The sequence below is a fragment of the Heteronotia binoei genome, chromosome 1, assembly GCF_032191835.1.
Source record: "Heteronotia binoei isolate CCM8104 ecotype False Entrance Well chromosome 1, APGP_CSIRO_Hbin_v1, whole genome shotgun sequence".
Taxonomy (NCBI): domain Eukaryota; kingdom Metazoa; phylum Chordata; class Lepidosauria; order Squamata; family Gekkonidae; genus Heteronotia; species Heteronotia binoei.
Window position 1 is genome coordinate 83,517,570 of NC_083223.1, and position 24,134 is coordinate 83,541,703.

The 24,134-nt window shown below is 43.1% G+C and overlaps 1 protein-coding gene across 1 annotated transcript in view; it reads right to left on the bottom strand.

Moving 5' to 3' along the window:
* The window catches only part of LOC132570542 (midasin-like), a 168,914-nt gene that overhangs the window by 33,784 nt on the left and 110,996 nt on the right, over positions 1-24,134 (bottom strand). The window contains 14 exon segments of the mRNA XM_060237254.1: positions 7,547-7,662; positions 8,554-8,659; positions 11,609-11,735; positions 11,935-12,081; positions 12,283-12,386; positions 12,388-12,424; positions 12,951-13,150; positions 15,318-15,391; positions 15,675-15,784; positions 17,090-17,227; positions 19,019-19,143; positions 21,458-21,552; positions 21,837-21,932; positions 22,310-22,545. Coding sequence (XP_060093237.1) covers positions 7,547-7,662; positions 8,554-8,659; positions 11,609-11,735; positions 11,935-12,081; positions 12,283-12,386; positions 12,388-12,424; positions 12,951-13,150; positions 15,318-15,391; positions 15,675-15,784; positions 17,090-17,227; positions 19,019-19,143; positions 21,458-21,552; positions 21,837-21,932; positions 22,310-22,545 — 1,711 coding nt within the window.

Here is a 24,134-nt window from a genome sequence, read left to right on the forward strand (position 1 = left end):
TTGCAAAATGTGTTAACTCTTTTTACAGATGGATCTCCAGGGTGTGGGAAGTGAACTTTACTGATTTACAGTCATCAGCCCAGTGGTCAAAATTGGCTGCTGTAATTTTAGCATTTCAGTTGTTTAAAAATAATGATTTTATTCTTGTAGTAGATACTTAATATGTGTTCAGATTAATGATGCATTTACCTTTGTTTTATTTGGTTTCATCTATTGACAAAGAGTTGTATGAAATGTTTTGTCAGTTGCAGTTTTTATTACAGGAGAGAAGAGCTTTCAGTTTTGTCACATTCGTTCCTACTCTGGCCTACCAGGGATGTTGGTGAAAGAAAATGCACGTGCAGATGCAGCTCTTCAGAATAATGTTTTTTCCTTATTTGACAATCCTATTCAGTCACATGCTGCATTCCATCAGTCTGCAAAGACCTTGCACAGAATGTTTTTCATCTCGATGTTACAAGCAAGAGACATTGTATCTGTGTGTTTTTCTTATTGTAAGACTTCTATTAGCCTTTCTTTTGATGCAGTGAATTTTCGAGGAGCTCAGGCCAACCAGGTTTGGCAATTGGATGTGATTCCTGTGTCAACATTAGCTCCTCTCAACAAGTTACATCTCACCATAAAGACATCTTTGGGTTTTATCTGGACTATGCCCATGAAAGAAGAAACATCATGTCATGTTATTCAACATTGTATTTGAGCTTTTGCAGTTATGGAGGCCAGGATGTTTAAAAATGGACAATGCACCTGGCTATGTTTCTACAGCATTTGCAGATTTTTGTCAATTGTGGGGAACAAAATTAACTCATGGTATTCCTTTCAATTCAACAGGTCAAGCTATTGTGGAGAGAGCTCATTTGATCTTTAAATCGCTATTGTATTGCCAGATGGAGGGGAAAGGGATTCCAACAGCAGCTGTTCCCACAGTCATGGCTAAAATGCTTTATGCTTTAAATTTGTGTTTATTTCCCATAACAGGGTCTCATATTCCTGTTGAGCTTTATTTTAGGTCAGAAGAACAACTGCCTAGATCACTTGTCACCTATCAGAAGTTTCCTTATCCTGAATGGAAAGGTCCTGTCCTCCTGATCACCTGAGGAAGAGAATATATTGCAGTAGCATTAAAGAAAGTACTTCTATGGATTCCCCCAACGTGGCAGGGTGCTCTATGGATTCCTGCTCGATGTGTCAAACCATGGCGTAAAGAATTTGGATTGTTTTTATAATCTCAATGTTAAGAGTAACAGTTGGAAATGGAAATGTAAATCTGAAATGAAAGACAAATGTGGAAACAACTGAAAATTATAGTTATGGGTTTGAAAGATGGTATATTTTTGTTTGTAAACATAGTGCTTATAAAGTTTTGTTTTCTTATTAGAGAAGCATATGTACTTTAATTGCTCTTAGTCCTTATGACATGTATACTGTTAAGCATTCTGATATTATGGTATCATATAATCTTCACTCACACATACACATATATGTATAAGCAAGCACTGAATAAGTTACAGATAGTATTATTGGATGTTATAAGTTTTTATTCTTACTATGATTTTTGTTAGTAATGATTTGATATTGTTAACCATTTTTAAAGATATAGAATTATTTACTAATGCTTAAAAATAGCTATTGCTGCTTTGCTAATTGAAATGAATTTTGTAATGAATACTGTTTTTTTAGAATTGTCTTTGTTTAGATTTTCTATTTTTATAGAATGAGGTTTTATATCTTCTTAAATCAATCTTGTTGTTTTATATAAATGAATCAAGGGTTATAGAGGAAGCCATGGTTAAATATGATCCTGGTTTCAAAATTGGGAGTAGTTGGGATATTTTGTAATAGCAGTGATTATGATATTCATATTACTAATAGCTTGTTTTTATATTCAATGTATTCCTTCATTAATCAATGTATTTAGGTTATGTAGTTAATGTTTTCCTTTAGCCTTAATAGTTGAAAAAATAAATAAAAACAGAGGAGATGTAGGGATTCAGTTTTAACAGCAGAGAATTTAACTGCGCCACAGAATGTAATGTATTGAAGCTTTGTTATGTTATGATAAGGAAACGTGCTGTTTGTGTGATCTGCGCAGGCGTTATCTGTGGTTACGTTGACCAGACACATATAATTAATTGGCTAATGTTGGTGGAATGATGTGAGGTCATGGTTTCAATAAAAGCTGGACGGACAAAGGGAGGAGGAGTCTTCTGAGAGGAGTCTTCTAAGACTACAGATGCCCTCTCAACCTTTGTGCGCACCCCTTTCCTATAGTCAGACATCTCCCGGAATTTTTATTGTCTCCTAAATCTTTCTTTCCACACCTCAATGCCGGAGCGGGTTCTCTTACAGAATAGCAGAGTCCTGATTTCTGTAGAGAAAGTAGATAATGAAGGATCAGGTTAAGGGGCACTGATTCTGGCTGCAGATGGTTAGATGCCGCGAATGAGCAGAAGCGCTTCCATTTGCGTTGGTACGAAAGTCTAGTGGAAGGCTTCCTTGCGTTGAGGATGATGTTGGCTACCTCTGTGGAGAGACAGGCGGATGTATCCTCCAGGCTGCCAAGGCTAGAACCCGAGGGTTGTGATGTAGAACCTGCCCACTGGCCTGGGATAAAAGGTCGCCCACAGGAGGAAGACGGCGGTAAGTGTGGCGGGACATTTGGAGAAGTCTCGTGAACCACGGTTGCCGAGGCCACCATGGAGCAATGAGGATGCAGTCCGTGCCATCTCGTGCTATCTTTACCAACACCCGTGTCAGAAGGGGGGTTGGTGGAAAGAAGTAGTGAAGGGGACCTGCCCATCTGTGAAGGAAGGCATCGTTGCCCCTCCTGGAATAAAAATGAGGACATTTGGCATTCTCCCTGGAATCAAAAACGTCCACCTTGGGCGTTCCGAAGCATCGGAAGATGCGCCGAAGGTAGGTCGGATTGATGGACCATTCGTGGTCGTCTATGCGAAATCTGCTGAGGGAGTCGGCCAGGATATTCTCCACACCGGGGAGGTGAATGGCAGTCATGTAGATGGTGTGCTTGACACACCATTCCCAGAGCAGTACGGCTATGCGGCACAGGCGGAGGGATCTGGTGCCTCCCTGTTTGTTTATGTAGTAAACTGTTGCCATATTGTCCGTGGAAATTTGAACGTGTCAGTCCCTGATGAGAGGGAGGAACGATTGGAGGGCCCTGTGTACAGCAATCAGTTCTAGGCAGTTTATGTGCATGGCCCTCTCGGAGGGAGTCCAAAGCCCCCTGACGGTCTTCTCCTCTAAGTGGGCTCCCCATCCCCACTTGGAGGCGTCTGTTGTCACGACAGCCATCGGAGGAGTCGGTAGAAACGGCATGCCTGCGAGCAGGTTGTCGGGCATAGTCCACCAGGTGAGAGATAGAAGTGCTCTCTGTGGAACAGTGAGTAAAATGCTCTGCGGTTGCGCCTGAGGATGGTAGGCTCGTACAAACCAGAGCTGTAGTTGTCGCATCCGAAGCCTGGCAAAGTAAAGGACAGATGTTGTGGCGGCCATGAGGCCCAGCAGGCGTTGGATTGTGAATGCAGACTGACGAGGCTGTTGTTGAACTGACTTGGCTAAGGCAATGATAGTTAGTGCCCGATCCTGGGGGAGGAAGGCACGATGGAGAGAGGTGCACAGAAGGGCCCCTATGAACTTGAGGTCCTGGGTAGGTGTGAGGTGAGATTTTGAAGCATTCACACGAAGACCCAGGGATTTCAGAAGGGTGAGAGCTCTGTTGAGGTTGCTCTGCAGCTGATGTTGAGTCGGAGCTATGAAAAGCCAGTCGTCGATATATGGGAAGACTGGGATGTTCCGGATGCGAAGAGCAGCTGCCACCACTGCCATGCACTTGGTGAAAATGCGGGGTGCAGTGGAGAGGCCGAATGGTAGGGACACATATTGGAAGTGGTCCTGACCCATGGCGAATCGCAGATACCTCCGATGTTGAGGTCGAATGGTCACATGGAAGTAAGCGTCTTGGAGATCTAGGGAAGCCATCCAGGAATTCCTGGGAATCAGGGGCAAGATGGACTGCAGGGAAATCATTCTGAACTTCCTGTATTCGATGTATCGATTGAGGTTTCGCAGATCTAGAATAGGACGCTTGCCTCCATCCCTCTTGGGGACCAGAAAGTATCTCGAGTAGAAGCCTGTCCCTCGATGTTGAGGAGGAACGGGTTCTATGGCATTTTTCTGGAGCAAGTCCAGAATTTCCTGATGGAGGAGTGAAGACGGAGGGGTAGAAATGAAGTAGTGGTGGCGAGGTGGAGAAATGAACTCGATTGCGTAACCTAGGCGCACGATGGTCAACACCCAGGAGTCGGTTGTGATCGAGTTCCAATTGGGAAGGAACGGAAGGAGACGTGTGCTGTAGGACGGTGGAGTCTGGAGAGCAAGTGGAGTTGTGAAAGAGTCAAAGAGACTGCTTGGTCTGGAGAGAGGCCTTCTTGGTTTGCTGGGGCTTAGGTCTCTGTTGGAAATGAGGCTTTTGTTGTGGACCTTTCCGCCTCCAGTAGTCACTTTGTTTTGGTGACCGTTGTCGTTTTGGAAATGATGGTCTCCAAGTTTTTGCTCGATTGAACTGCTGGGAGTTTGGTTGGGAAACTCCCAGGCGTTTGGCGCGTTTGTGGCCATCATCGACAGCGGTTAACACTTCGTCCGTGGACGCATGGAAAAGGCCTAGGCCATCGAAGGGCAAGTCCTCTATCTTCTGCTTGATGTCAGGCTGCAGGTTAGTAGAACGCAGCCAAGCATGACGGCGCAAGGCGACGGAGGAGGCGAAGACTCTCGAAGAGCAGGAAACAGCATGTCGTACGGTGTTTATCTGCTGTTTGGAGACTCTGGACAATTCTGAGACCAAATTGGAGGCCGTTCTCTGAGAGGTTTCAGGGAGAGAAGGGATTAAGGGTGTGAATTGATTAGCTAAATTGAAGACATAGGCAGAAAAATAAGCCAAATAGTTGTTGAGCTTGGAATTGGTAGAGGCCAGAGTGAATAACTTCCGAGCAAGGGTGTCCAGTTTTCTCCCTTCGCGATCTGGTGGTGTAGGGTGCCGTGAGGGCTTGGCCTTAGTTGCAGAATGAACAATAATGGAGTTGGGCGCAGGGTGAGTTGCCAAGAATTTGGCATCCGGGGCATGAACCCTGTAGAGAGAGTCGAATCGTTTGGAGGTAGGCGGCACAGAGGCCGGCTTGTCCCATGCCTCTCGCAACCCTTCGAGGTGTACGGGTAGCATCGGAAGGAGTGACCCTGGTGGGAAGTCAGCCTGTACTAAGTCATGTACAATGTCTGACACTTTAGGAGAGTCAGATGGCAAGGCAATCTGGAGAGCGTCAGCCATAGTGGTGATGAGGTTCAGGTATGCTTTGGAAGCGTCTGATGGTGAAAGGCGCAGCTGTGGTGTAGATTCCGAAGCGACAGAGGCAGGGTGATCCTCCGAATCCGATGAGAGGGAGGATTCCCGATCAGAGTGGGAGTCGTCAGCGTTGGGTGAGTGATGCGGAGCGATCGACTCCGAAGCCGAAGCCCGAAGCTTGGGAGTGTGAGTGTCCTGGGATGGTCGAGTCGGAGAAACCCGGATGGGAGCCGTGGAGGTTCCGGAGGGGATCGTAACAGGCTTGTTGAGGTCCCGAGGGCGATCCTGCAGTGGAGACAGAGCCGACTGTCGAGGGAGGTGATCGGATCCTCGGGGCTCGGAGAGGTCTCGGAGTCGATCGACGTCACGGGTTCGAGGAGAATGTCGGATTGGAGGAAGGTCACGGAATCGACCGTATTCTCGGGTTCGGTGAGGATCATATACTTGGGATCGAGGAGAGTCGTCATAGCGGATCCGAGGGGCAACGACATCATGACCGAGGTCTGGATATCTGGAGCGGTGAGTTCCCTCGTAGGAAGGAGAGCGAGATCGGCGATGACGAGACCTAACCCTTGGCGAAGGCGATCGTGACTGCGAAGAGTAGTCGTAGCGTGGACGAGCATACGGGTCATACCGGTCATAGTAGGCGGAGGAGCCGGAATCGCGGTATCCCCGCGGGGAGCGAGAGCGATACCGAGGAGGCATAGGTGTCGGGGAACGTGATCGAATCCGACGCGGTCTGTGTTGGGTCTCTGGAGAATGCGAACGGAGTCGATGAGTAGAGCTTTGGGTCGCTGAATCCCTATAAAGGGGTGAAAGCGCGACGTCCTGGAAAGATCCAATTCGAAGTGAAGACTTCGGGTAGTGTTGAGTAGGATCGGATGGGTCGGGTTCCAAGAAGTTGGAAGGAACCATGCTGTGGACCGACGGTGAACGAGAGTGAATAGGGATAACTTCTACGGCCGTAGAAGACTGCTGAGTGAGCTGCGGCATGTCAGTGATTACATCTGACGGAGCCGAGAGTTCCGACGGGAGCCGGAGTTGCGAAGTTGAGGCATCCATAGGGTCAGGAGCCGAAGTTGAGGTCCGATGCGAGTGCGAGGTCGGGTGCGACTCGGTCGAGTGCGACTCTGAAGACTTCCTCGTAGTCGAATCCGTTGCTTTCGAATGACGTGGTGCTTTCGGCGCCGATCCCTCGGGGCCGGGATGACGCGACTTTCTTGAAGACTTATGGCCGGTCCCGGCGTGCTTCGAAAGTTTCTTTACGGACTTGTGCGTCTGCTTTTGCGAGAGAGGCACGTCCGAAGCGGCCGAATCTCCCGCTCTAGGTGGGGGAGGCGGCGAGGAAGAGGTGGGCATCGCCCGCAAAGACAATTCAAGCAGAAAGCTCCGGAGCCTTGCTGCGCGGTTTTTACGGGCCTGTTTTCTGAAATTCGCACAATGTGCACAGGAGTCGACCCGGTGGGCTTCTCCAAGGCAGAAAAGGCAATGGCTATGGCCGTCAGTGGTGGGGATTTTAGACCCACAGCGCCTGCACTTTTTGAAGGTAACCTTCCCTTCCATGCGCTCCGGACAAGGGAGGGGAGGGAGGGGAAGAAAAGGGGAAAGAAAGCGCAGAAAACGGATTTTTTTTTTTTTAATATTTTAAAGGAACGAAAATAGTAAGGAATAAAGGGACGAGAATACGATACCAGATGGAGATAAAGATGAAGAGAAAAGCGAGCTAAGGAGGAAACGCAGCGAGGTAGGTATGTCCGGGCGGCGGTAGGGAAGAAACTGGGTGGAATGGGCGCTCTCCCCCCGCTCCAGGCATGCGCAGTCGCTGCCTGCTCCCCAGGGCGGGAGGAAAGCGCGCCAAAAGACGCTATAGGCGAGCTATCGGAGCTCCGAGGTACGGATCCGTTGGCCTGCGGCAAGACCCATGTGTGGGACTGCACAGAGACCACGAAGAAGATCTTCAGTGCCTCATCTATTCCCAGTTCATGCACAAGGTTTTGGAATTTTTATCTAACCCTAGAAATTGAACAAAATTGGATCTCTGTAACTTCTGCTGCTCTAAATTCTTGATATTAATTACTTGTTAAGTTTTTACATTAACTTATGTAGTTTGCAACCTCTGTCTTCCATTTTGGTTCTGAACCTTACTTTTTAAATGAACTAGGACACAGAAAACAGATGGTCAAGTACCTCATGATAATCCACTGCTCTGTCAAGGCAGTAAGAGCCTTCCTCTGTTTCACAAGAATCTTCATTAGGTGCGCAGTAAATCCTTTGCATCTTTCAATTGTACCAAGCCCAATTTCCTGCAGTGAAAGAAAGAAGTATTTATTTTTGTCTATTTCTTAATAACATGGCTGTTTATAGCTGTTAACAAAGATGAAACTTTCCCTCCTTTATGCTAGTTCCATAATTTTAAGATTATTTTTATTTTAACTGATTTTCCTGGTGGAAGCAGTTTGTATTTGCTAAATTGAAACATTGGGCTCACAGTGAGAGTTTCTTCTCATGAGTGAACTGGATGAGAAAAACAGTTAATATCCCAACAACTCTGATTGTGGTTTTAAGTATACAATGTAAGAATTAGATTCTCTAAATTCTCAGTGGAGCACAGGCACTCACAGCACTTTCCCAGTGCTTCAGAAAAGCAGTTACAAAGACTGAACTGTCCTATAATAATTAAGCCGAATGTTTACTTTCTGACTGATCGACAGATAATTCTATTTTTTTTTTTTACTGATTTAACATTTCGGGTCATATTTCTAGCTTCACCGAAGTTGGTTTTCAGTAAAAGAAATCAAAAGGCCTACACAGATCTAACTGAAACAATCACGTTAATATTATCAATAATCAACTAGAACAAGAAGGATCAGCCACTGCTTTTTTGAAAATTGAACAGGGACCTACAATTGTCATACAATTCAATGGCTTATCAAGCATCTGGAACACATGAATTTGGCAATTGTGAATACTTTGTAACAAACAGTATATAGAAGTGACAGAGTAGCAGACTTGGCTGGTAGTTTCACCTTTGTTCACTTACAATATGGACAATGTGAGAAACTACAAAAATGCCTGAGAAAAGTACATGGGCTTGAAATACTTTGTCAAATAGGCTGCAGCAAATGATCCTGTTTCACCATTCAAAACAAAAGGTTAAACAAAGTATCTATTATTGTATGAAGTTACTGATTTACCTTTGAAGGTGCCAATAATGCTGTCTGAAGCCTACAGTGGCGTGCAAGAGACTGATAGAAGTACTTCTGGCATCCATCCCACGATGAAGAGATCTCAGAAAGCAACCTGCAAAGTATAATAGAGAAGATTCTTCCCACCCTCTGAAGACAACACTATGCAACTTCAAGTCTCTCAAGGGGGAAAAAAAAGCAATTTCAAGTCTTCAGCCAAACTTTATTAAATATTTATGTAACACTCTTTCATTCTGTACAAGGTATGACAGTGCATAAACTCTTGAAACCATTGTTTTTGCAGTCCCAGCTAACACTGTATTATATATTTAAGAGATAATTTAATAGTGTTGTGAACTTAAGCTTAAATTCACAGTTATGACTTCACTGTGTTGGTTTCAAAAATGCTATATAGTCAGAAGACAACACGCAGCCCCCTCTAGCCTGGGAATGTAAAAAAGAGCTTCCACAGATTTGAGTAGCTACATATTGTATCGCAAGCAAGGCGACACATTTCTATATCACCTTTGTGGAATGAAGAAGAATGTGAGCCTGAATTTCACAGCATTTTTTTGGGAGCATTAAATGACAGATTTGTGTTTTACATACTACAAATGGTTGAGAGGACAGAATGTGGTTTATCTATTTGGGGGCCCCCTGGATCTGCCACTTCTGTGCAGAAATATTAATTTTAAAAACATTTTTAAAGAAAACAATTACTGAGCAGCATTAAACAATCATTTGATTTTTATTATGGTCCACAGACCATGCAAAAGCAGGGGAAAAACCGAATAAAAACACCTATACAGTTACTATCTACATAGAATCTCAGCATGCATCCTTCTTCCTAATATATCTACTGTAGCTAAAATTTTCCAGGCAGAGCATGTACATGCTCCTGAACTGATAGAATTCCTACACTATTACATGCAGATGAAATGACAATCTAAAGAGAGCCACGTGGGCATAACTTAGGTATTATTTTGAAAATGAAATGTCTATAAGGCAGAAATAGATATTGAAACAATAATAAAATTTTCCTATGCTCCTTTACAATGGCTTCACTCATCTGAACAGAGCCTTTTGCAGGTGCCAAATGGGCAAAATCAACATCTCCTCATATGGCTTCTCCATTGTGGCCCCCATCTTGTGGAATGCCCTGCCTGAGGTCACGAAGGCTCCCACTTTCCTGGCTTTCCACAAACTACACAAAACTGAATTATTCAAGGGGCCTTTTCTACATGGATAACACTGTACAAAATGATTCACAAATTATTAGTGACTGGAGTCTACACTATTGTGTAAAGTTTGTTGTATGTTTATTTTATTTATTAATTTAATTTATATCATGCCCTCCCCACCAAAGGCAGGCTCAGGGCATCTCACAGCCCAAGGGTCGACACAAGCACATTAGTTGGATCCTACTGTGTAATCTTGCATCATTTTATGTGTCATGTTAACATCTAATCTTTGTATCACTTCTGTTTTTTAGATTTCTGGTTGGTTCTACAACCAAAATCCTATTTCATTGTTTACTGAAAGTCCCATCCTGTTGATTACGTTCACTCACTCCTCGTAATCCGCCTTGAGTCCCACTGAGAAATGTGGACTATAAATAACATAAATAGATAAATAAATATATTTTGTCTTTGCTCTGCTAAAATTAATTTAATGTCTTGTTCAACTATCTTTTCCCATGGACTGGAGTATTTCTGAAATGCTTTTTCAATGTTTATATAATTTTCCATACCACAACTTAAAAATTTGGCTTGGGGAGAAATAATGTGAAACATGGCAGAAGAATACTAATTACTGTACTGTTAACTATGGAATTAGAACTTAATACTTAACATATAGTTCTGTAATCAGACAGTATTCAATTGATTAGGAAAAGGTAACCCTTTGTCCAAGCTACCAATTGGCATCTGCTGTTGTGGCCTGATGGAAGGAAGATAGTGACTGGATAATGGATCTCAGCTGAGTTTGTATAACATATGCTCTTAGCAAGTTATCTTCAATTATACAGCCACTTTATTATTAAGTTTATGTGCCTACTAGCAAAATGATGTTCCTCATGTGAATACACTGAACATCAAGATGTGGAAAGAAACAGGTCTGGAGGGGATCCTGTCCTAATACATGAACAGATAATCCTGTTGTTGTTTTTAAAGGGTCTTCTCTTTCTACCAAATCAGCAAGTATTGCAGGCTGCATATGAGTCAGTTTGGTGTAGTGGTTAAGTGTGCAGACTCTTATTTGGGAGAACTGGGTTTGGTCCCCCACTCCTCCATTTGCACCTGCTGGAATGGCCTTGGGTTAGCCATAGCTATTGCAGGAGTTGTCCTTGAAAGGGCAGCTGCTGTGAGAGCCCTCTCAGACCCACCACCTCACAGGGTGTCTGTTGTGGGGGGAGAAGACATAGGAGAGATGGGAGAAGGGCGGGGAATAAATCTGCAATTCTTCTTCTTCTTCTATGAGCACTACCCTTATTCTGGCACCAGAATTGGGACACAAAGAAAAGAATGAAATGACAAGCTGCTTGTTTCCCTTCACTCTGGAGTGTAAAAATAGGGGTGGATAGATAAATTATGCAAGGGTGTAACAACAGCACAACAGTGTAACAGTAGTGTGGATGGCCCAGTTTTACCTGGGCTCATCAGAATTTGGGAATTGGTACTTTGATGGGAGGAGGCAATGGCAAAACACCTCTGCTCCTCTATTGCCTGGTACACCCTGTGGCTGGAGTTGCCAAAAATTGTTTTCAACTTGACAGCACATTCTTCATCTTTCCATTGAAAGCAGTGCAATCTGAATAATCTACATTCATAATATACCAAACAACAATACTTGCTCTATATTTTTTCAGTCACTCACATGTTCCTTTAACTCCAATGTATATAGATTCTCTTATGAAATCCAATTGCATGTATTTCTTCAAAAATAGAACTAAATAAATCCCATTAAAATGTTCCATATTTAGAAAGCCCAACTACCAATTTCTGCCACAATGCCTTGCCTTTTAATACCAAGCTATCAGTGTAGTCTAAAACCAGGAAGTACATACGTTGTGTCCATTTTGTGTGTGCAGTTAACCAAGGCCAATGCACTGCGCAAATCCAATGGATGAAGGAAAAGCAGATCCTGAGAAGTTTTTGAATGAGACCAAGCAAGGCCTTTGCGATATGACAACCCTAGGAAGAAGCATAACATCTTTACCTGTTCCTAAGAGCAAGAAGCAGGAGAAGGAAGGGGTTTTTTTGCTTAGGCTACCATTGTGTGAAATTCAGATTAAACTGGACAATGGACCCCGTTAACAAAGACATGCATCTAGGGGACAAGCTTATCTCAGACTATACATAGTAGCAGAGACCAAGTTTCATTGCATCTGACCTGTAGTTGCAAGGTTCTTAAATAGTTCTGTTAGAGCCCTCTGTTTCTGGACAAGTAAATGTTTGACCTCTGACTTCTGTTTTTCCTTGTCAGCAAGCAGATTGACAGACATGTTTTGCAACTCATGAGCAGAGACTATTATATCACCTGTAAAAAGAAGACAGCAACAGAAAGAACTGATTTAGCAGCATTTCAACAATATTATTTTAATTCATCAGTCAGCCCACAACACTGAGAAGTCTATCCATTTAGAAAGGAGAGGAAAAGAGCACTTTTGTGCAGTATTTTTCAATGTGCAATTTCATTTTGTAAAGTTCCGATATATTACTGTATTATCACAGTGCCTACCTGTAAACTGATCGAGGTTTTCCACCAAATTCAACAATGTGTTGTTCTTCACAAAGGTTGTGCATATCTTTGTCATCCGTTTTGTAAGCTTAGGCAGGCGGGCCTGAAGGGATTCAGGATGAAACACATCTCCTTGGAATCCCTCTATGTGAGCAACCTAGGAAAAGTTTCACAACGGCAAAAGCAATATAGCTTAAATCAGAGTGCTGCATTATCACCCATGGGTCCATCAATATTTATTAGTAGTAAAGAATGAAGCTTAATACTAGGCGGATGGCTATTTTCATTATGTGCCATGAATCAGTTTCCAAACATATCAGTGTGATCAAATGTAGGGATACATATACCCCATAACTTGATTGTGAATACAAAATTCCTATATTACTAATTTAAAAAAAAATACCAGAACTGTTTCCATGAACAGAAAATGTGAGATAAAGAACCTTCAAACATGCAGCCATTTGACTCATTTTACATCACAGTATGACTAAACACAGGATAATGATTATGTTCTGGTTGCTATCCTGCCACAACCACAGACATTTTACAGTATTTTGCACAGTATAGAACTGATAAAAATGGGGTAGGGGGATTCCCTGCATACAGGAAATTTGGTACCCTACTTAAAAATGGCTAACACTTCACTAAAATGCAAATCAGAACTTTACATACCTGAACAGCATCTACTGTAGAAGCCAGTTTTTTCCTTAATATGTTGTGTAGGCTCTGAATTTTAGTCTCCTGGTTGTCAGATGATCCCTGCTTCTGCAAAGAAACTAGTCGCTCATCTTCAGATGTCTCCATTAAGGCTGATCGACATGGTTCATTGAGAGCAGCTTCATATTTCTTCATAAATTTAAAAAGTGTCCTAGTCACAATAAAAAGAAATGGATCAAAATGAACTTCACAACACTGGGTAAAAGGAGAGCAAGGGACTGAAGTTCATCCTAACTCATCACCCAGTTTGAAAGGTACATGAAGCAAATGAAACTGAAGTCCAGGGGCACTAGCTTAGCAATATTTATTTCAGTATGAACTTTTGTGAATCAGAGCTCACTTCCTCAAGTGCAATTATGAGAATGTTATTTTGACATATCTTAATCAGCAGTTGGTGGGTATGATACACAACAGGGTTATGTGACATTTGGACATGAAGTAAAAGGACTACTGTTAACAGCTTAACACATTAGACACATTTGTCAGAAAGCTAGTCAGATAAGCCACAAGAAAGCTAGTCAGTCAAAGACAACTGTCTTTTACTTTGACATTATTATGTTAGGAGCTGGAATTACTACAACTATGCATTCCCATAAGTAAAGACTGGAAAACAGAACACTGGTATTTGCTTTGAAGGTTTCTTGTTGTCAGTGGATAAAGGGAATCCAGGTTGGATAACTCCTCTCCTACCTGCTCTGGAAGGACTTTGAAAATGATTCAAGTATGTATTACTCCCAGTGTGAGTATGTGTATGTGTAGAGGAAATTTCCCACTTAGTGTACATAATGTAACAATGCTGATAAGAAAAGAAAACTTCTTCTAGCAATATTTATTTGTTTATTTATTTTTACTAGGGTTATATTCCACCTATCCCCAAAAGGGCTCTACGTGGCTTAAAAATGACTGAACAACATGAGAAAAACCCCTAGAAAAACCATTAGCACCTGCTAACTAACTTAATCTACAGTTACAAGCCATGTGGAAGAGAAAATGTTAACTAGGACAGTATGAAAATTGAATCTATTCCAATCTGACAGCAGTGATCTTGTTAGTTATACCCCCAGTTGGTTGGATTCCTTATGTCCAGCAAGAAGAAGAAATCTTCATAGTGAAGAACCAATGTTCTGTTCCCCATAAGTAGCCGCCTCCACATCCCAAGTAAGTGTCCAACCTAGCAAGCTGCTGCTACAGATGCTCAAGGTGAAAGTACTTGCGGAAACATCCTACTCCCAAATGCTGCATCTGCGGAGGCAAACTCATTTCACTTTCATAATAAAGGACATGCTTGTCCTTGGAATAATTTCATACCAGAGAGAGGAACAAAGCTCTTTTCAGATAGATAAGGCATTACGTTCCAAGACTCTGTCTCCCAAGGTCATGCCACTATGAGGCAACACTGAAGAATTTATGCAGAACTAAATTCAAATGGAGCCTTTGATAAGGCTCTGATGACAACTCAGAAATCCCAAGATGGATAACCTAGGAACAGATGGAATAAGAAGCCAGAGAGCTCATCTTTACGTGCAAATGTGAAAAAGAGATGCTGTTCCCTAGAAATGAAGGACAGTAGACACAGTTGAAGTGTGGCATGGCATTTTAAAGTATTTGGATAAAGATCCTGGACTAGGCCCACATAGAACAATGCCAGCACTCTTAATGACTGAGGACTGGTGAGGGATATGTTTGCACCTACACCACCAACAATACTTTCCAGGATGTTTTGTATATATGCTTGTGAATTCACTGCAAGAAGCTAAGATGGCAATGATTACTTCATTAAGGAATCTACGTTGTTTTAGCGATCCCTGCTTAACCTCCAGAGAGGCAGAGTCTGGAAGGGCCTCGATGAAGGAATTGCCCTTGTGTGAAAAAGATGTGAGGGATGTAAGTGTTTGCGGGAGGGGGGGGGAGAGAATTATCTACACTTGGAAAAGGTCCAAACAAACTATTGGACAAGGTCTGAGAACTAGAGCCTACATGGCCAGCAGGAGATCCACTAGGGTGACTGGGTCCTGCAGAACCTGATCTTCATGAGATTTCTGGCAAAAAAGAGGTGCTGGCTAAAACACATATGGCATGCTTGGAGGCCATGGTCTTACCTGTTGCAAGATACAGAATTTCATTCTTGGCTTATTTGCATGAACCTCTCCTTAAGTCAGTGGGATTTAAAGAAAAAGCCAACAGAAGAGCAATAAAGGAGGAATGGCATCAAACTTTTAAAAGTCTTCCAAGCTGCAATTTTTTGGGGGGACAAATGACTGACTTAAATGGTTGGATGTCCAAAATGGCTGACAGCATCAAAGCATCAGAGCGCTTACCTGTGAGCCTTCTCCACAGACTGTTTTACAGCCCAAAAGCTAACATCATTCCATTTTGAGATTTTCACAAACTCCTGTAATTAAGACAAAGTCAATGAATGGCAGTGCCAGTTAAATGAAACAATTTGTTGTTCAGTTGCACAATCGAGTTCAACTCTTTGCGACCCCATAGACAAAGTCATGCCAGGCGCTCCTGTCTTTCACCATCCTCCGAAGTCTGCTCAAAAAATGAACGATACACACCCCCAGTTTTAGAAGCCAGTATAATACTTTGAGAGCATGACATCATGCTTCAGCTTTGTCTCCAACAGCTACAGACTAGGAGTGAGTCATCACAACAAGCGTCACTGTTCTCACCTTCAGTTCTTTCTCGATAGGCTGCCGAAGTTCAGTCAGTTTGGTCTGCACGCATTCTGAGAACTGCTTATAGTAATGATACAGATTCCACAGTACGTTGCGCAGCATATCTGAATCAGTAAAAAATTTAATTTTAAAATATTTTCTTCCTCAACACTAGAGGCACCAAGCTAGAGAATGCAAAAAGTAAGCCCCTTTTTATGACATGCTCTAACCCACCCCAACATTCTGGCAGCCTTTCAGCAGGGCAACTGAGCAAGTTAACATGTTCACTTCATTTGCAGTGCTATACTAACTTCCAGAAGCTGATGTAATATGCAAAAGGAAGCAAGCCAATGAATTTAAGAACTGAACAGGTGGGAAACAAAAGCAGGTGAGCTCTGAATAATTTTTTCTTGTTTTGCTAGGAAGTGTAAATTGTAGTTTAGGTTTTAAAATTTGGCTAGCACAAGTCATGGCATCAACTGAGCCTGTTATTGGTACTGCACTGAGCTCACACACAAAAGAACTGAATTTGGTAGCCAATCTGGCCTACAGTGCAGAGTGATATAGTTTCATATAGAATGTCATGGGTCAGCCAGGACTCAGCAACAGCAAGGACTCCGCAGGCAATCAGCTCTGAATTGGCAGGAACTGGCAAGCAAAATGAGGTACAGGCTTGTCAGAGTTCACAGCCACCAGCACCTTCTTACCCCCATTCCAACAGAGGAAACCCAGGAGGTTGTTACCAGCCCTCCAGTTTCATCCACACCCTGGTGACAAAGGCTTAGAATGGAGCTCCAGGAAAGAAGACAAAGTGCACATCTCCTTGCCCAACACCAGCTGCTTGATGATGATGATTAGCTGCAGGGTTACTCCCAAACAGCTGGCTGCAAGTAAGACCTCCCAGCAGAAGCCTATAAAAGCCAGTCAAGGCAGACTGCTTGATGTTGAAGCAAGAAGTCACCTACCTCTTGACTCAGTGACCACAGCTCTGAGTTCTGCTCTGTTCCCGCAACCCTTGGACTGGCTCTTGACTCTGGAATCATCCCCCCTGTACTCATGAACAACCGTGCACTGTTGGACCTTGCTTCTTGTATAACGCTCTGAACTGGGCTCTGCTCTCTCCATAACTGACCTTTGGACTGACTCTGACCCCGGAATCTGGCTTGGACTTACTCTAGATTCTGACACAGAGCTGGAAAGAAAATTAACTACACTTGTATGCCTGGGAGACCTCGTGTCACACTGTATGATAAAGGGGTGGGGCATATTTATCCAGCATTCCCAAGTAATGCAATGACATTACCTCTCTTAGCTGGCAATGTATCCCCCAAACAAATGTGTGGTTAGCTGCTGAGCCAGATGAGACTTGCATATAACTGCTCTGTTCAACTAGACTGGAAGAGTACTAGCAATCCAAAATAAATACCTACCATTACCTTCCACCTGTGGCATCAGCAAGACATGACAGTGGAATTCCAGCAGCATTTGGAGTCGTGTGTGAAATTCTCCCAGGGTGGACCCTTCTATGAAAGCCTGCAGCGTACTGACCACTGCTGTTAAATTCATTTCTGTTCATTTTGAGATGTTGTAATTTTAAGGATGAAAAGGGGCAGAGGAAGAGACATAATAATTATTTTGTCTTTAAAACAAAAGTGGGGGGGGGGGAGGAAAAGAAAGATGTAGCAGTGAGAAAAGCAATCACGGTCCCAAAAGAAAAAGACTGCATTGCTGCGATGGGTAGCACAGCCTTTGCCCCAAGAAAACATTTGCCCTTCAACCTTTTAGTATGGACAGCATGTTAATACCCTTTTACTTACAATTAAGCCGTATTTATCTAGTAACTGGAATGGTGCACTCACTCTCATCCTCTCTTCAGCTATGAAACAAATTCTCCATTTCTACCTTAACTCTAATTAAGGGAACTCTGCATAGACTTGAACTGTGGTTAATACTAACAGGGGCTTCTTGTCAGTGAGGATCTGACATTCAGCTTAAAGAACCACCCCAGTCAATTCTCCCCATGGTTAAGAATGATGCCAGTAGTTCCTTTACCCCTGGTTGATAGCCATTAGAGAAACAGAGAGGAGAGAATAAGCATCCCCAAGGTGATACTTCCCAATTTCTTAACCACAGTAAAATTAATAGCACGCACTTACATGACACAATGTAAAAGTAGCAACAGGAACAAAACAGGCAAAACTATGATCAAGATAACTTACAAAAAATCATAATAGTAATCTACAACCCTGGTATCATTATTCCAAAATACTCATGCTTTTCTCTGGTACATCAAAGTGATTCCCACAGATTAAACTACCAAGATGATTTGCTGCTGTCCTAATATCTGACTGATCTGAATAAAACCTTCTATCTTGGTATAACTCATATGACCAAAAGTCTTAAGTGTATCTAAGCAAATTACAAATACACATCAAATTTCCAAAAGTTTAAAACCATAAAAAATTTCAAGTTCCAACTGGAATTTTAAAAGGAATTTGGATCAAAATTTAAGAGTTGTGAAAACTGGAGAGCCAGTTTGGTGTAGTGGTTAAGTGTGCGGACTCTTATCTGGGAGAACCGGGTTTGATTCCCCACTCCTCCACTTGCACCTGCTGCAATGGTCTTGGGTCAGCCATAGCTCAGAGGTTGTCCTTGAAAGGGCAGCTGCTGTGAGAGCCCTCTCCAGCCCCACCCACCTCACAAAGTGTCTGTTGTGGGGGAGGAAGGTAAAGGAGATTGTGAACCGCTTTGAGATTCTTCGGAGTGGAGAGCGGGATATAAATCCAATATCTTCTTCATCTTCTAAATAAAATTTCTCCTTTATAGCAATTATTTACATTTCAGTGTTTTTATAAATGCCATATATTTTGCTACTGTGACAGTAATTTCAGGGTCAATATCTGCCAGTAAGTAGGAGGTCACCCATGGCTTGAATGAAAGGTGATATCTGGATAAGATTGGACATATCCAGTAAATTCTAAAAGCTAATCAATGAGGGCAAACCAAAAGAAGGTGGGTCAGACGCTTGATCTCTTCAGATGCACAGGTGTAAAGCCTGAATAGGAAAGCATACAACTCAACAAAATAAGCAGTTTGTAAACTTTGCCTGTAAAATGCTTTGAGAGCTAATACGGAATGAGGTTAACGTGTTCTGTCAATATGCTTCACATCAAGAGAGGCATTAAAGTCTGGGTTCAACTGAGTATGTAGCCCAGGCATATGATATACTATGTTGCGTATATTACACATCCAGTTTCAGGAAGAACTGTTTCCTTGCGTGCTCCTCAACAAAGGTTTCTCTTTTAAGGACTGTTTTTTTCTTACACAAATATTATTCAATGGTACGTGGAAAGAATTACCTTCAGTTTTCTTCTCTGTCTGTTCTTGCCAGTATTTCTCTATAATCTGATAGACTGAAAGCCAGTGTTTCATTGATTTTTCTGTTTGATGCTGCATTGTGTTGTCAAGACTTACAGACCAACAGCTGATAATACAAAGGGGAAATTCAAACTGATTAAAACTTAAGATATGAAACACCATCCACATAGACTTGCATTTAAAATATCTTTAAATTGAGGAAGGAGACAGATTTTTACAGTGAAAACTATTTCTATAAAAAGAAGTACTCTGCATAAACAAAAATGTCAATTCTACAAAATCGAATGTCAAAAACTTTGCACTAACTACTTAAAATGTGGCGCATACTGCATCTAATTTAACATACCTATTTTGTGACTGAATTATGAAAGAAATCTTGAACAGCAAAAACTAAGGAAAAAACTAAAGAAAATACAAAGAAATCCCCATCAAACAGGTTATATTATTATTATTATTATTATTATCATCATTATCACCATCATCTGTTTATTTATATTCCGTCCATTCCCCCATTTAGGGGCTCAGAGCAGAGTACATCAAATAGTAATAAAATCACAATAAAACCAATTTCAACATTCAGTAAGTGCAACAATGATTCAGCAAGATGATATAACAGCAAGGTGGTATAGCACAGGGAAAAGTACCATAATGCAGCACCACAATACAGTAGTGCAATAGGGCAGCAGGGGGAGGCCAACTGGATGCCTGCTGCTTCATCCAAAAACCTGGTGGAACAGCTCCGTTTAACAGGCCCTATGAAAGGCCAGCAAGCCAGGTAGGGCCTGGATCTCCATAGGGAGCTGATTCCACCAGGTTGGGGCCAGGACCGAAAAGGCAAGACGGGCATCTCTTGATCCGGGGACTATCAGAAGATCCTGGGAGGCCGAGCAAAGCGACCTCCAGGGCATATATGGGAGGAGATGGTCCCATAGATATGTTGGTCCCAGGCCACGCAAGGCTTTGAAAGTCAAAACTAACACCTTGAAACAGATCCAGTACTCTATAGGTAGCCAGTGCAGGAGTGCTCACCCGTACAGGTAATGCAGTCAGCAGGCGAGCTGCCACATTCTGCACCCGCTACAGTTTCCAGATCAGTTTCAGAGGCAAGCCAATGTAGAGCGAGTAACAGTAGTCCAGCCTGGAAGTAACCATTGCATGGATCACTGTAGGCAGACCTTGGGGAGGTAGGTATAGTGCTAGCTGCCTGATTTGCCGTAAGTGGAAAAAGGCAGACCTGGCAGCCGCTATGACCTGGGCCTCCATGGAGACGGAGGCATCCAGAATCGCTCCCAAGCTCTTCACCTGCTGGGCCGGTACCAGAACGAGGCTGCCCAGGGCTGGGAGCTGGATGCATGAACCCACCCCACCTCGGCTAAGGTATAGGACCTCCGTCTTAGTTGGATTTAACTTCAGTTGACTCTGCTGTAACCATCCAGCCACAGAAAGTTGTTCAGGGGCAGAGGACGGTCTGCCGTCCATCAACAGATAGAGTTGGGTGTCATCAGCATACTGTTGATAACCCAGTCCCAAACCTTGGGCAATCTGGGCAAGGGGGCGCATGTAGATGTTAAATAATATAGGCGAGAGAATAGCTCCCTGTGGCACTCCACATATAAGTGGGTGCTGCAGGGAGGTCTGCTCACCAAGCATCACCCTTTGTCCCCATCCCCGGAGGAAAACCACTGCAAGGCTACCTCCAGCACCCCGGCAACGGTGAGGCGGTGAGTCAATAGGTCGTAGTTGACTGTGTCAAATGCTGCTGATAGGTCAAGAAGAATCAGCAGCCTTCTTAGGTCATCTGCGATGGCGACTAATACCGTCTCCGTCCCATGGTCTGGGCAGAAACCAGACTGGAATGGGTCCAGGGGGGATGTTTCATCCAGGAAAACTTGCAGCTGCTCCGCCACTGCTTTCTCAACTACCTTTCCCAGGAACGGCAGGTTCGAAACTGGGCGGTAGTTAGCTAGTGCTCTAAGGTCCAGCGAAGGTTTTTTCTGAAGCAGTCGAATTACAGCCTCCTTTAACATCTCCGGGAATGTCCCACTTGTCAGGAACAGTCCAGGCTAGCCTGATGACATCAGATCTTGGAAGCAAAGTATGGTTGGCCCTGGCTAGTATTTGGAACAGAGACTTCCAAGGAATACCAGGTTAGTGATGTGCAGGCAAGCAATGGCAAACCACCTCTAAATGTCTCTTCCCTGAAAAGCCTATAGGGTCACCACAAATCAGCTGTCACTGGACATCACTTTCCACCATCAGAGGCAGGAGATGGATAGCTATGTTGGAAGGGAACAAGAAGTTAAGCAAGCCCATCCCCCTGACTACTGGGAACACCCTCTGCTTTCTGCACCTCCATCAGATATTTTTGTTCATCCCCCAATAATCAGCAGATATAAACACTCAAAGTAATGGAAAATTACTTCAGCTCTAGTTTATGCCACTGGATGATCAACTGAGTGACCAAATCAAGATGCCTCTTCAGCGACACTGCTCGACTAGCAGTCTCCTCCCAATCCTAAAAAAATGAAGGAATGCTTATCAGACAAGAACTGCAAAGCAATGTATCATTTCAGCAAAAACCTTTTCTTGTCTATTTTCTAGGCCTTAAAAACTAAAGGCAACCACCTTTGTCCTACATTTTAATGTTCCACAGTATGAGACGTCACCAGAAACCACAAATTAGTCAGCTTTAATATGCAAATTTGTTACTCGCTGGTGAACTACAGAAAGTTTGAGAAATCAACTCTGGAATAAGCAAGGACAGATACATCAAACCGCCCCCCCCCCCCAATTTCTAACCTGAGCCTTGGCAAGTAGAATTTCTAAGCCATTCAGGAACTTGGAGAGGGGGCTGGAGAGTGGAAAGCTACGGATTCTATCCAGCACAACCAAGAGCTGCAAAATGAAACATTTTTAGTTGTCGCATTCGGAAGTTCTAAATTAAAATCCACATGTACAACAACAGAAGACGTTATTTTAAAACTGGAACATAGAACACAGACTGCTTATAGCAGGTGAATCTGCACTAAAGAGTTTCTAACTTGCAAAATGCAGAGACACACAACCAGATTTAGGATATTAGTCCTATATTTGGCTTCCTGGAAAGTTATCAAGCCAGTCTTAGTATTGGATCCTATGTATATTTACATTTACAGTATTTATTCTGATACCTGTAGGAATATTAATTTAACCAACATTCAGCATGCACTAGTGATGCACACTTGCAAGTCTGTTTTACACATCTCAAAGTTCAGACTGCATCTACTTCTTACCTGCACAAGTACAGGGTGATCAGGCCATTCTTGCAGCAGTGCCTTCACTTCTTCAGCAAAGTTTTCAAGCACAGGTTGGCACAGTTGAACTTGCTGAATATTAGGGTGATGATAGAAGTCATACGACTCTTCAAGCTGCAGGCCAAGCTCTGAAGTCTCTCCTTCAAAAAGTGTATTCTGCAGTATTGTGGTAGCAAGCAGCTGACAGCCTTGCAGATTCTCATTCATTTCAGAACCTAGGATTTTTTGGGAAAACAGGAAAATAAGATTGCAGAACTCAGGTGCATGTATTCCTAAGCATTTTACATCACACCTTACAGCACTGATGACAAAATAATGGACTGTGATCTGTTATCCAGTACATATCCCAGTTTTGCAATCTCTCAGAGCATGAAGGAAGTTTTGTCCCAAGGCCCATGGTGCCAACACAACAAGGCATGGACAACTAAGAAACACAAAATCTGGAAGGCAATCCATGTGAAATGAGAATACACCAAACAGGCCACAGCTGCAGCTTTCAGTTTTCCACCTTGCTATGAACCAGCTCCCTAAGGTTTCCCACGATTGAAATACTGTTCTGGATAATGTAGTTAACAGAATAACAGCGTCACCTTAGCCAGAATTTTATGTGGCTTTGGAGTCAAGCTTGTAGGTCAATTTAAAGAAGAAAGTTCATTTCAGAGAGACATAAAAAACCTGTTAAGAGCACTACATTCCTAAATTACATGTACAGGCTCTGTGCACAGGAGCTGTGTGCGGCAAAAAAGCAGCCCTGAAACTACTGAGGTAACCTGTCTGGATAAAGGGGAATCAAATCTCTCTCTCAGGATTTACTTACTTTACTTGAAGCTCAACTATGAAGAGAACATAAGAACATAAGAGAAGCCATGTTGGATCAGGCCAACGGCCCATCAAGTCCAACACTCTGTGTCACACAGTGGCAAAAAATGTTATATACACACATACACTGTGGCTAATAGCCACTGATGGACCTGTGCTCCATACACTGTGGCTAATAGCCACTGATGGACCTGTGCTCCATATTTTTATCTAAACCCCTCTTGAAGGTGGCTATACTTGTGGCCGCCACCACCTCCTGTGGCAGTGAATTCCACATGTTAATCACCCTTTGGGTGAAGAAGTACTTCCTTTTATCCGTCTTAACCTGTCTGCTCAGCAATTTCATCGAATGCCCACGAGTTCTTGTATTGTGAGAAAGGGAGAAAAGTACTTCTTTCTCTACTTTCTCCATTCCATGCATTATCTTGTAAACCTCTATCATGTCACCCCGCAGTCGACGTTTCTCCAAGCTAAAGAGTCCCAAGCGTTTCAACCTTTCTTCATAGGGAAAGTGCTCCAGCCCTTTAATCATTCTAGTTGCCCTTCTCTGCACCTTCTCTAAAGCTATAATATCCTTTTTGAGGTGCGGCGACCAGAACTGCACACAGTACTCCAAATGAGACCGCACCATCGATTTATACAGGGGCATTATGATACTGGCTGATTTGTTTTCAATTCCCTTCCTAATAATTCCCAGCATGGCATTGGCCTTTTTTATTGCAAACGCACACTGTCTTGACACTTTCAGTGAGTTATCTATCATGACCCCAAGATCTCTCTCTTGATCAGTCTCTGCCAGTTCACACCCCATCAACTTGTATTTGTAGCTGGGATTCTTAGCCCCAATGTGCATTACTTTGCACTTGGCCACATTGAACCGCATCTGCCACGTTGACGCCCACTCACCCAGCCTCAACAGATCCCTTTGGAGTTCCTCACAATCCTCTCTGGTTCTCACCACCCTGAACAATTTAGTGTCATCCGC